General features: G+C 38.0%; 1 protein-coding gene across 1 annotated transcript; it reads left to right on the top strand.

Annotated features, from left to right (window-relative positions):
* The first annotated feature begins 3664 nt into the window (after nucleotides 1–3664).
* LOC101584627 (vomeronasal type-1 receptor 4-like) lies at nucleotides 3665–11670 on the top strand. The gene is made up of 2 exons (XM_004644713.2): nucleotides 3665–4544; nucleotides 11630–11670. The coding sequence occupies exons 1-2, from the start codon at nucleotides 3665–3667 to the stop codon at nucleotides 11668–11670; spliced, it is 921 nt and encodes a 306-aa protein (XP_004644770.2).
* The last annotated feature ends 2232 nt before the right edge of the window (nucleotides 11671–13902 follow it).

Raw genomic sequence — 13902 nt, 5'->3', positions numbered from 1 at the left:
TCTTAACCATCCAGCAGAAAAGTATAAAAATGAAATCTAAGAAATAAAGCCATGTTATGTGGAGCTATAGGGGACTTAGGTCAACAATTTCCGACATTGCCAGTGAAGCAGAAGACCCATTCCTATTATGGGCTACTGGACTCTTTTAGAATATTTTACTGAATTTACACACCTATAATATTCAAATAATGGAACTTAACAAAAAAAGGGATATGGATGAATGTGCATTTTGTATCTGTGTATTCAAAGTGATTAGGATAGATATATAGTTACATTCTCTTAATGAATAGAGCCATTTGTTCTAATGGTGTTTGTAAATAGGATGTCATGTCCGCATCTTGTATAGCAATTAACCACTGGGAGGAATGTATGCAATATGTGAATTATTGAAACTGTCCTACCAATTTGATTTGAAACTGTCTCATTGCTATTTGTTTATCAATAAAATTATGGGAAAAAATGCTGAAAGAAAAAATAAATAAATAAACCAACCATGCATCCTTAAAAAAAAGGAATATTTTTCAAATATTTTCTCTCTCTTTCATAGTCTCTCCTCTCTCTCTCTCTCTCTCTCTCTCTCTCTCTCTCTCTCTCTCTCCCTCTCTCTCTCTCTCTCTCAGCATTAGCATATTTTGGAAAAGCAGATATGTCTAAATCATTCAGTTGGATCACATTGTCCTAAATGATGGACTCATAGGTGCAGCTATGTCCAGAGATTAAAATTGTGAAAATCATGTTCTTTTTTCATGTGTCTTGTAAAATCCTTCCCAGATATTTAGTCTCTTTCTTTTTCTCTGCTAATACTCTATGTGTTGGAACCATGCAATGAGATAAAGAATAATACATTAACTAATTTGAGTTTAAAAATGAATTTTTGAGGAAAACAAGGAATACCACGATACCTACATGGCTCACTTTTTCTCTTATGAAGGACTCAGAATTTCCTGCCCCACTTCATGAAGAACCTGTCTCCCTGCAGGTGTTAGGGATGAGAGTCTCTCCAAACACTTTAGTATTCTCTTAAGAGACTCTAACAAGAAACTTGTAAATGTTGTTGACAACTACAACCTAGGGAAAGGAAAGCTCTTAGCGCTGATATCAGCTCCCCAGGTCTGCACACCCACTGCTGCTACAGATGAAGTAATAATCACACGTCCAGTGGGAGATCAAGTCACAGAATCACAGACCCTTATTTCAGTAACTAGTCCCTTCCCTGCAGCAGTAGTCTCAGGCATAGTGACTGGAGATCGTCACACTGCGATCCCCAACCTGGCACAGGCAAGGAGCCTGGTGAGTATTTCCTATCACAAGCTGAGAGGCTGAGTTTGTAAGGGAAAGCAAAGTGAAATCTGGCTAAAGGATCCAGAATCAGGGATCCTCGATAGAGCTCGAATTAATGCCAAAGCTGCCCAGAAAGCAGACACTTTCCTGAGCAATGGGCTTAGGAATAATAATAAATACAATTTCTAAATCCTATGCCTATCCCTCAAGGCTTCTCAATTAGTGTGGTTTTCTAGGACAGTGATTTTTGTGATGCAAGCCATGTAATACTGCAGCCTCATATTTACCATTCCTACCTAAGTTGCTCTAATGTATACAAACTCTCAATTATAAGGTGAAAAATCTGAAAATATAGTACACACAAGATGGACTGTCAATGATGCTGTACTTTGTTTTTTGTTGTGTTTTATTTTGTTTTTATATGTTTGAGACAAGGCTTCTCTATGTGATTTAGCCTGGCATTGAAGTTATTTTGTAGCTCAAGTTTGTCTCAAACTCAATGCAATCTTCTTGTGTGAGCCTCCTGAATGCTGTGATTACAGGCAAGTGCCACCACACCAGTTCAAAGATTATTTACATGGGAATTTATGAAAGGGAAAGTTGTAAGTTTTATTCACACACATATAATACAAATTGTGTGCTAAATGTGTTATTAAATTGTAAGTACATAATGTATACATCTATCAGCAAAGTATACATTTCATATATATAATTTTACCAATTAAACACCAGAACTCTGTCTTTAATGATGTAAACATAAGAAAAATCAAATATTTATGCCATTATTTAAGCAAAAAATAATCACTGCTCAGCTTAAGCAGACTTCTCAGGGAAACAAAATAATGCCTACACTTCTTTTATGCCTATAAAATAAAGAGTAAGAACTCACAAGACTGACAGAGTCCTACAGAGAATGTGAGTCAAGTTATTGCACAAGTAGAAAGGTTGGCCTCTACTAGTAGATGTAACATACAATTAATGGAGACAGTAATTTTATCTTGGCTAAAAATATTTAGTCTGTTCATGGTCATATGAATGTTTTCTCTCTAAAGTTATGGTAGTAACACTTAAGCAAAAAACTAGCCCAATCATTCTAGCTTTGTGATATATGTTGTAAGTAGTATTTTTACACACCTAAAAACATACTCATAAGTTGCAAAACCTAAGCCAACCATACATGGGAGCTTCATGGCTGGGATCAGGTGTGCATCTAGAGGGAATCTTTGCATTGTCTCTGCAAATTAGCTTTGAACCTAGAACCATTTTAATCAATGAAATCATTAAAATACGTATTACACTAACACCACAAGTAAGCCCAAATACAGTTTTGTAACTTTCAAATAACTTTTTTCCTTGCACTGCCATGTTGCAAATGTGTATCCTAATTCCAAAATGGGAAGAAATCTGGCTTCGCTGTTAATAGTTTCACTTAACTGAGAGATTCACTAGCAAATAAATAAACTACCTGACCATAATACTGTTTGTTACTATTCTACACTCTTTTAGGAGGTATTGGAGTTACTGCCCTAGGTTGAGTACATGGCATGTTTATTGAAGAATTCCTATAACAAGAGTCATTGTCCTTGTTCCAGAGACTGAAACCAAGTGAGTCAGTCAGCCGCTGTCCTGGCGTCAGCTTTTTTTTGTCTCATTGCACAGAGATTATCAGGATGCAGCTTTCTGTCATAGTAACTTCCTTCAGTGCACCTGGAGTTTTTAAACATATCCAAATATTCACTCCTAAATGATGCTGCCCAATAGTATAAAAGTTCATGAGGAAACAGAAAGATAACATTAATTATCTTGCTATGAAAAAACATAGCAGCGACACGTAAAAAGAACTGAATGTAGCCTCAGAGTCCTTCAAGACCCAGTAAACTGTTAAGGTTCTCCAGTTACAGTTAGAGGCAAGCCAGTTACTAGCTCTAATCAAAATGTGAATTTAGACAAATATAGAACCTCTCTTGGGGCCAGAGTGATAGATTAGCGTCTTAAGCACCTGCCTGACAAGTACAAGGTCCTGAATTCAATCCCTGCTACCAATAAATAAATAAATAAATAAATAAATAAATAAATAAATAACCTCTCTCTGCCTAAGATTTCTTCATCTCATAGTTAAAGTCTTGGTCATGCTTACGTCACACACGGTGAAAAAATTAGTCATCATGGTTGCTACCTTCCTAGGAGGAATTTATACATTATCAGACCCATTTCAAGATGTGAATTAACATTTGGAATCCTCTCAGAAGATAAAACAGGGAATAAATCCTTGGTGAGCACCGGTGTCAGGTGGATGCTCTTAGCCCATGTGGCCTGGAACCGGCAGCTTGTGCCTTATTTTCCCTTGCAGGGTCCTCTGCACAGACAACAGGCACAGGGCAGGATGGCAGCCAGTGAAGTACTTATAGGAGTGATCTTCTTATTACAGACTGTGGCTGGAATTCTGGGCAATTCCTCCCTTCTCTACCATTACTTTTTCCTTTACTTCACTGGGAGCAGGTTAAAGTGCACGGACCTGATTCTTAAGCATTTGATTGGAGCCAACCTCTTGACTCTCTTGGGTAGAGGAGTGCCTCAGACCATGGCAGCTCTAGGTTGGAAACTTTCCCTGGGTGATGTGGGATGCAAACTACTGTTATATCTGCACAGAGTAAGCAGGGGTGGGTCCATCGGCAGCACCTGTATCCTGAGCGTCTTCCAGGCCATCACCATCAGCCCCAGGGAGTCCAGGTGGGCTGACCTCAAGGAGAAAGCTCCCAAGTATGTTGGCTCCTCCTTGTGCCTGATATGGGCTCTGTTCAGCCTTGTAAATGTCATTTTTCTTATGTACACAACTGGGAACTGGAGCAAGAAAAATCTTACAAACCTCAAACATCATGGCTACTGTTCCAGTATTCGTCAAGACAAAACCACAGAGTCATTACATGCAGCCCTGCTGGCCCTCCCTGATGTCTTGTGTTTGGGGCTCATGCTCTGGACCAGCAGCTTCATGGTTTCCATCCTACACAGGCACAAGCAGAAGATGCAACACATCCATAGGACTAATGTCAGCCCCAGATCTTCTCCTGAGTCCAGAGCAACCAAAACCATTCTTCTGCTGGTCAGCACCTATGTCTGTTTTTATACACTCTCCTGCATCTTCCAACTCTGTTTGTTATTTATTTATAATCCCAACTGGTTCCTAGTGAACATTTCTGCAATAGTTGCTGGGTTTTTCCCAGCTGTCAGCCCCTTTCTGCTCCTGAGTCGTGACTCCAGTATATGTATGCACTGTCCTGCCACTATAAGGAACAGAAAAGCAACTGCTTATATGAGGAATGGTTAGATTTGACTCAACAATTATTGTTTTTATAGTCATCCCACAGAATTGTAAGAATTGATATATTCATATCACATGAACATACTAATACAAATATGCTTGCATTATAGATATTTGTGTGTGCATATTCACTTGTGTGTTTGAAGGCATGAGCATGTGTATATACACACTACTTGCATTATGTTTATTATTCATCAAGCAATAATTCTGGAAAATTCTGTATAACAGACATGAACTTCCTGTTTAAATGTAATACTAGTTACAGCAAAGGTAAGTTGCTTTAACATACAGGGTACATTTTATAAACTCTTGTTAATTAATTTGACAATATATGAGATAAATATTTTTCTTTTGTCTACTTTTATGTTTCTGTCTTAAGTATTTCTCCTCTAAGATAGATGTAACTGAATGTAGTCTAACAATACTTCACTTATTCTTCTATGTTTCATATGATAATAAACATATTTGTACCATAATAATCAACTTATCTTGCGACTACCACTGTTGTATTTTGTTTGTTGATTCCTACAGTATTAATTTGTTGCCATAGTACTCCATTTCTCCTGGTTAGAATTAAGAATATGCTTCACTCATGAATGTGGGCAAGTGTTCTACTGTCAGAACACATCCCTAACCATTTTAATCTTTATGAAGACTAATCAGCATATCGAGTTACTTAATTTTTAGTAAACCCCTTGATAATTATGACATTGAATACTCATGTTCTCTGTTAAACCACTGATTGTTAATCCTTCTACTATATCTTTAAAACATTTTTATTTATAAGTCAGACGTGCAGTGCTATGTTCAATTCCATAAGCTGAACACACCCCTGCACTCTGCCCCTCTAGAGAAAAGCAATACTGTTAAACCCTAAGATGTGTGATCCTGTCCAACTAACCCCAAGAGTGACTGCTATTGTGATCTTTAATGAAAGACTACTTATAAGAGAGACTACCTTCATTCCTTATACTTTACACAAGTTATCATTCATTTTGAAGTCTCATATAATTGCTTTTTATAAATTCCATTTGTTTTGAGATTCATCTTTGTGTTTCTATAATGTTGGTGATATGACTTGTTTTCTTACAAAGCAATATATTTGATATTCCTATTTCAATGGGCATGTCCTGTACTATCCAGGTGATTTGAGATTTTTCCTCAAGCATGGTGTGGTGGACCACCTATAATTCCAGCACTGAGGAAGCTGAGGCAGGAAGATTGCGGTGTGATAGAGGACAGCCTGGACTACACAGTGACTTCATGACAAGACTACACTACGAAGAGAGACCTTGTCTCAGAAAATGAAGAAGGAGGGATGGACTAAGAGAAACATATTTTGTCCCAAAGTTGTGTATACGTTGCAAGATTTGTCTCCAGTGGGAGGATATTTGCATGGTGCAAACTTTCAAGATGTACCCAGACTACTGTTTTAGTCCATTCAGTAATCACCCCTGGATGTTATTAATGTTAATCCCAGAGTGTATTAATTTTCACAACCATGTGTTGCATAAACAAAAATTCCAATGGGTCAGTTCTCTGCTTCCTGTCTCCTTACGTGCTCTCTGGGCATGCTTCCACCCATGTGATTCGTGTTCTGTAAGATTCATCAGATTAGTAGATCCTAACACCATGTTCTTGAATCTCCAGAACTGAGATCTGAATAGCTCTCTCAAGCCCGCAGTGTTTCTCTTATGGCAAAAAGAACAGATCAGTACATCTTGTGAGGGGTTTTGATTTGGATGTTGTGATAAGCACTGGCCTGATAATGCTTCAAAGCACCGGATGATACTAACATGAATTCCCGGTAGAACTGGAATCCTCAGTTTATACCTCCTCAGCCTTAGGTATGTTGTCAGTTTCCCAAAATATTTGTATGACATGCAACACAAGAGATACTCTGATTTTCCAAAAAAATCATTTGAGTTTTCTTCCTTTACAGTGAATAATTTTATTTCCTTAAAAATTCTTTTCATTATAAGACTTCCAGTCCAAGATAATGTTCTTCATTTTCATCAATACATTAATTATAAGTTTGAATTTTTCTACCACAATTTGCACACAATCAGTGTGTTGAGTATGGGTGATGATTTGATCCTCTCTTTTGTTTGCTTTTAGTAAGGGTCCACAGGATCTACAGGGTCTCACTACTTAGGTCACTCATAGTGATCCACCTGTGGGCAGCCTCCCAAAGAGGAGGAATTACAGGCATGTGCCACCATGCCCAATCGCAATCACCATCTCAGGGTGCCCTGGGTCGGGGCCAGCATGGAACATCAGGGATTGAACCCCAGCCACTGCATCTGCCTAAGCAGGTGCTTTAATCCGCTGAGCTATTTTGCCAGCCCTTGATCCTCTTTTTTTAATCTAATAAGTTTTAACTTATTTTTTAAAATATTGCATATAACTTTTTTACTCTCACTGGCTGTCTCTTCTACCAGGTAACATGACTTCCCTCAGAGTTGGCTATTTAGTCAAGTATCCAGCTCTTTAAAACTCTCCTTTACTTCTTTGATTTATTAGATATATTGAGCCATAAAATCAGGATATCTGTCTTAATTACTCTTTTCTCCTTGCTGAGACCAGTACCCAACACTGAAAATGAAGCAAGGAAATATTTAGCTCACAGTTACTGGAGGTTTCAGTCCACACTCAGCTGGCTTCAAGGCAGACTATTTTGTTTTAAACTATGAAACATAGGTTGAATTACGTAGCAAGACCTCAGAGCCTTATTTGCTCAGGAGAGAGGGTCAGTGCCTCCATCTTCCCCAAATATCTCCTCTCTGCCCGAGGTGGCCTCAATCTCAGATGTGACTGCCCTGTGCTGCAGGATCCAGAGGAGACGTTGGAGTGCCACCCTGTCCAGGAGACTGGCTCCACACTTCCGAGAGGCCTCTGGCCTCAGGGAAGCATGTACCTCCAGTGAAATGCTTCTCGCCTCTCTGGTCCCTCCCCTTGAGCTCCGAACAGGTTCTCTGGCCCCGCCCCTCAACCATGCTGCTTATAGAGAAGTGAGGGCCCCATAATTTACATGACGTTTTGGGAGGTCCAACTAGACAAAAACCATAATTCTTGGAGTTGGCTTTTTAGTCAACTATCCAGCTCTTTATGACTCTCCTTCACTTCTTTGATTTATCCGATATATTCATTCAGCCATAGGATCAGGATGCGTCATGATGCTAAAACTCTGCAGTGTTAGCAGGATGTAGGGATGATATTGGAGTTGGAAGCATCATGAGTATGTTAGTCAATGGGGAAAACACTGCCAGAACCTTTCTACAGAGAGCACTGTGGAAATCTGGAGCATACGAGGCCTATAACTTCATGGGTAAATTAGTGTAAATTTCTGATATTTTCGGCTCTTAGCACTGCAACATATTCCCATCCCCAACCACATGGCACAAGATTATGCATATATTTTCCTAGAGCACCACACCCACATCTTGTAGAGATCATAAGGGCTCAAGTATTTCTGGTTTGATTCAAAAGTTATTTCCCGATTGCTCATTTGGCCTCTTACATATAAAGGGATTTACAGAGTTTGGAGCGCAGTCCTAAGATTACAGGATGACAATGCACTCCTGTGAGATTTAACAGTCCAGAGTTTTTCTTCCTCTCACCTACTTGCATCCTTTACTTCTTCTTTCAGATAACCATTTTATGTTTGCAATATTTAAAAGGATTTGAATACTTAGCAAAATTTAAGAGATCCATCATGCATAAGTTCAAATAAACAACATGAAGATCTCAGAAGACCTCAGTTTTATGGCTCAAGATAATAATCATGGAATGCAAAACATACAGAAAAAATCCAAATAGCAATAAAGTAAACAAAAAATCAGGCAATTTGAGCAGATATCAGGTGATATGATGTTGAGAACTATATTTTTATTATAATGTTCATAAATTCAGTCTCTAATCAATTAAAGGAAATAAAAGAACTGAAAAGAGAGAGAATGAAATATAACAAGGAAAGGTAATATAGAGAAACAAGAAACTGTACTCCACTCAACAGCCAGAAATGATCCACAGTGAGTGATACGGAGCAATGGCCACTCACAGAGTTTCCCAAGATGTCCACCTGGGACGACCAATACCCAAGTGGGTAAAGTGAAAATTAACCAGCCACTGAAATAGACCCTGCACAAGATAACAGTAAGGCAGCATAGTGAAAATGAAGCGTGAGAGGAAAAAAAGAAGCTGTACATAAACTCAGGTTCTGTTTAACTATAATCTGAAGACTCTCTTTTTCACTGCATCATGACATCAGGTGTCCTCTCCACCAGGACACTGACCAGGGCCTGTGATAACAACAGCAAACAGATACAAGGATTCCAAGGATGGGTTTAAGCTCAGATTCAGAATTCTAGACATCCATGAATAGGGTCCGGGAGATGGCTCAGTGGAATAAGTGCTTCCCTGACAAGCATAAGGGCCTGAGCTCAATCCCCGGTTCTGAAAAAGAAAGAAAGAAAGAAAGAAAGAAAGAAAGAAAGAAAGAAAGAAAGAAAGAAACCCATGAAATGTAAATAGCATTCAGGGTACCAAGCCAGGGAACACCAGCAAATGAACACTCACCCAGGGGCCATTGCCTACAATGCAGGCAGAGCTCCATGATTTGTACCACTGTTAAGTATTACAACTCTTGTAGGCACCACAAAATATCATTCAAACATAGTAAATCATTGAAATAATTGTGATTATTGAGGCCTTGCAAATGAACTCATTTAATGCAATAAAGCAAGATATATGTTCCTTTATCTTAAATTGGAAAGAATAAAATTGAATCCATTAGTCATTTTATAAAAAGAGAAAAAAGTGGTCAGAAAACAAAATCATTATTACATGTCCGAGTGCAGAAACTTTTATTCATAACAGGAGATTAACCAAATATAATTTTTATAGTAACTTTTAATAATAAAATTATAATGCTAAATGTATAGAACTTTATTATTGAAAGTTAACTTAAAATTAGATATCCAATGTTTGTCTGAACTGTGACAATAATAATGACATGCATGTTATTTGCCATATGGCATTCATAATGAAGAATGTTATGTAATTCATTTAACCCTTGCCATCGCTCCAACCTTGGTAATCCTGCTGACAGGACATGAAGATAAATTGAGACACGCTTATCTCCGTGCAATGCAATATGAAATAAGATTACTTAAATAAATTGTGGCATTGCCTTTTTCTATACTCTGCACCCACTTACAGGGCATGCACCTTAAGTGTATAAGTACTTGGTCAAATTCACCAAAAATCAAAATACTTGAAAATTTTTCCACATTTCCCCAACTTTCTAAGAGCATAAAATTTAAGATACTCCCAAAGAGTAAAAATTTTAGAATCACAAGAGAAAGCTCTCAAAAAGAAGCAGAGTTCTGTAAGTTTTCTGACAATAGACAGAACTTTGATCATTGGTTGGTTGATTGGTCTCCATTACTGGGGATAAAGCCAAGACCCTGCAGGCTAAGATACATTGCCACATCTCTTTCATTTTATTTTCATACAGTCTTTCACAATGGGCTCTGTTGCTCAGCATGGGCTCAAACTTGGAATGTTCTGACACATTGATTATCCTACAGAACGAGATGCGGAGCTGCAGCATCATTGCTGGCTCAGCTATGCCCTTTTCCAGTGCTGTCCATATTTTATTCATTTATCAAGACATTTATGTGCAAGGAAAGCCAATATTTTGGCCCTACCCTTCAAAGGTCAATTAAGACTCAGGACATATGAGAACTTGTACTGTAACGTCATGTACCTTGGTAGAGTCCCAAATTTTCTGATCAAGAAGATTATGGGGCCAAAGAGGAAAGTGATCGATGACGTAGAGTGTGCCTAAAGAGAGTCACATGGGGAGAAGACACTCTCTCAGGCTTTCGCAGAGAGCACATTGGCCAAGCAATGACCGTGACTCATCCACATGGCTGCACTGACAAAGGTTCTACAATCTGAGGTACAGGATCTCAAGATAAATCCTGAGGGCATTTCACTGACCTTGTCAGACCCAAAAGCTACAACTCTTGTTGCATAGTTCCTGCTTTACCTTGGTCTTAACCATCCAGTAGAAAAGTATGAAGATGAAATATAGGAAGTAAAGCCATGCTGTTATGTTGAGCTGTGGGGGACTCGGGTCAATAATTTCTGACATTGCCAGTCAAGCAGAAGACCCAATACTATTATGGGCTACTGGACTCTTTTAGAATGTTTTGCTGAGTTAACACACTTATAATATTCAAATAATGGAACTTAACAAAAAAGGGGCTACAGATGAATATCCATTTTGTATCTGTGCATTCAAAATGGTTAGGATAGATATATAGTTACATTCTCTTAATGAATAGAGGGATTTGTTCTAATGGTGTTTGTAAATAGGATATCATGTCCGCATCTTGTACAGCAAATAACCACTAGGAAGAGAGTATGTAATGTGTTAATTATTAGTACTGTCCTACCAATTTGATTTGAAACTGTCTCATTGCTATTTGTTTCTCAATAAAATTATGGAAAAATTAAGACATTCATGAATCACATAGCTTTCTCTTTTATAGTGTAATCTCACTGGCTCATTTTAACACAAAGTACCATATAATGAGGTCAAATGTCCCAAGAACTTTATAAGACAGACTGAGAAGCCACATTTTACTCACCTCTTAATTCATTAAAGTTCGACAATTTATCTCTAATGGTCCCAAGGGTTCCACAACTTACATGACAGTCCAAGAAGTACTGATGCCTGGGACACAGTTATTGATGGCCCCTTTTCAGCCCCTGGTCTCCTAGTCACTTCCAAGTCACCTGAGACTTGATGCTGAGACTTCCCACAGTTGAGGAGGTCTCACTCTAAGGAACTGATGAGGAGGAGAAAGAAATCATGTGGTCCTAGTACACCACACCTAGGACTTGTATGTCATTTAATATGTGAGTACTCTGGTCTGCAAGGCTATGCTTTATAGTAAGGCTGGAAGTGGAAATCTTTGAGTCCTTGATTCCTGCCAGCCCTTATCCCATCTCAGGGAGCCAGTTTTCTTGAGATTAATGTGACCTTTTCTGGAAGATAGATACTGGAACATGGCACAGTCCTGGATGCAGGGTTATGGGGGACTTGGGAAAGGTGGGTAATGCAGAAGCTGAGTCTTTATGCTTCCAGTGTCTGCACACTAGACTTTAAGCTTGGAGTCCTTCAGACAGCTGGGGAAGCTGCACATTCCCCCAAGAAGATAACCATGTCTTCAACTTGTGCATTGGAAAGGTGTGGCTTCTTTTCTTTAACGAACCAGAGTGGGAACAGACATCTTGCCTGGTGCCTGTATTCTGACCTCAGAGTCTTGGTGGCACTTTGGTCTGAAGGATGCTGAAATGTGCTTTGAATCCACATGATGATATTTTAGTTGTATGTGCAGGTCAGAGAGCACAACAGACCTGGGATCATTTGGTTTGGTGCTCAGAACAGGGGCCTGCATTTCTTGAAAAAGAACTTGAGAAGTCAAGGTGATTCACATCTTGTCCTTTGTCTGGTCCACAAATGCTCCTTTCAGATATTCATTGTAAGACTATATAGGGAAGAATGGCCTCACATCAGGCTTCTTGACGGGATCTGCCCCATCACAAAAAGGACCAAGAGCCAATCACTTCTTAAGGTCAAAGAAAGGCATTAGCCTAGGAGGTTTCTGTGGGAGAGGGAAGCTCAAATTAGTCAGTCCACAAAAAGCATCATCTCATTGCATAAAAGCTGACCTATTCAACCATGTCTCAATGGAACATAAAATGTTAAGGCAAACAATAATAACATGATATAACAAATAGGAAAAAAATGACAAAATTTCATCCAAATTGGGAATTTTTTAAAAAAGAACAAACCATTGAGACTCCTCAAAAATCTAAGACTGGGAATCCCATTCAATCCAGCTATTCCCTTTCTGTATGTTTTCCCAAAAGAACTGAAAACATCATACTATAGTAAACATGAGCACCCATGATTATAGTAGCACAATTTGTCATAGCCAAATCTTGGAAACAACCAAGAGTACATCACTTGAGAAATGGATGCAAAGGATATGGTATTTTTATACAATGCAGTACTATTCAGCTATAAAGAAAGACAAACTTGGAGCCTTTATAATGGGTAAGTGGATGCAACTAGAGGCTATACTCATGAGTGCAATAAATCAGACCTATATATGTAAATATTCTATTATCTCCCTAGTATAAGAACCTGAAAGAATAAATAAAACCTGAAAGGTATAATAGATATAGTAAAACAGAAAGAAACTGAACTTAAGGATTAAAGAATAAAGATGAGACAAAGGAAAAATGATAAAAAAAGAAAGGGGAAAAACATGTAAGTATATATGCAGGATGGATGAGGTGATTATAGTAATAATTTTGATCGGTTTTTTAAAATAGCAGTCAATATTTAAATTTTCACCTTGACTAACTCTGTATGCTGATATTTGCTATCAGAGAAACTACGTTGAGGTCAGCAATTTGTAATACAAAAGCCATGGTTGAATACTTCTCATCTTAGTCTTCTAAATGTGTACCATTTCTAATATCTTATCCATTATAATACTCCCTTTAAAATAATTTTTAAAAGACAAGGAAAAAACTGAACATTTCTTTAAAGGAAGCATTAATATTAAATATTTGCCCAATCTTGTGTAACTATAACTGCTAATCTGAGCGACAGATTTGACGATAGAAATAGATAATATAACAACCACTGTTAATTAGCTATTCCCATTTTGAAAACCTGTAACATATGTATTATTGTATGTTACTCTGTTTCTGTCTTTTTTGTGTTTGTTTTTACTTCTGCTTTACTCTTGAAAATTAAATTAAATTAAATTAGAAAACATAAAAAGGACAAATTTTAAAATGAGAATGTACATAGGCAAATAATTTTCATACAAAAGTTAAGGTAACTGACTGTAACCCCAACACTCTAGCTGATACAAGAAGATGGTTTGCTCATAGTCAGAAAGCAAAGTCACACCATAGTGGTACCCTGGTCCCAGATGAGGAACAAAAATTTAAAAAGCATTTGGTTTTTCACTTAGTGCAAAGAGCCTGAGTTTGAGAGTGCTATGATGGAAAAAAATCAAACAAACAGAAACAACAATAAGAAAACAGCCACAAGACATGGGGGATGATTCTCATTTCAAAAGCAGGCAGAGTAAAAACTAAGATACCAATCTAATTTTTATGAACAATTGATTAGGGGCTGGGGAGATAGCACAGTAGAATAAGTGCTTGCCTGGAAAGTGCAGGGTCCTGTGTTCAATCCCCAGTAC

The sequence above is a fragment of the Octodon degus genome, unplaced genomic scaffold, assembly GCF_000260255.1.
Source record: "Octodon degus isolate 3935 unplaced genomic scaffold, OctDeg1.0 scaffold00206, whole genome shotgun sequence".
Classification (NCBI taxonomy): domain Eukaryota; kingdom Metazoa; phylum Chordata; class Mammalia; order Rodentia; family Octodontidae; genus Octodon; species Octodon degus.
Note: the sequence above shows the minus strand (reverse complement) of the source record. Positions and strands in the feature narration are given on the sequence as shown.

Bases quoted from the DNA above. Each gene is read 5' to 3' on its own strand.
- LOC101584627 (XM_004644713.2), top strand. From the start codon at position 3,665: ATGGCAGCCAGTGAAGTACTTATAGGAGTGATCTTCTTATTACAGACT. The intron at 4,545-11,629 runs GTATGCACTGTC...CATCTCAGGGAG, and splicing joins GAGTCGTGACTCCAGTATAT to CCAGTTTTCTTGAGATTAAT.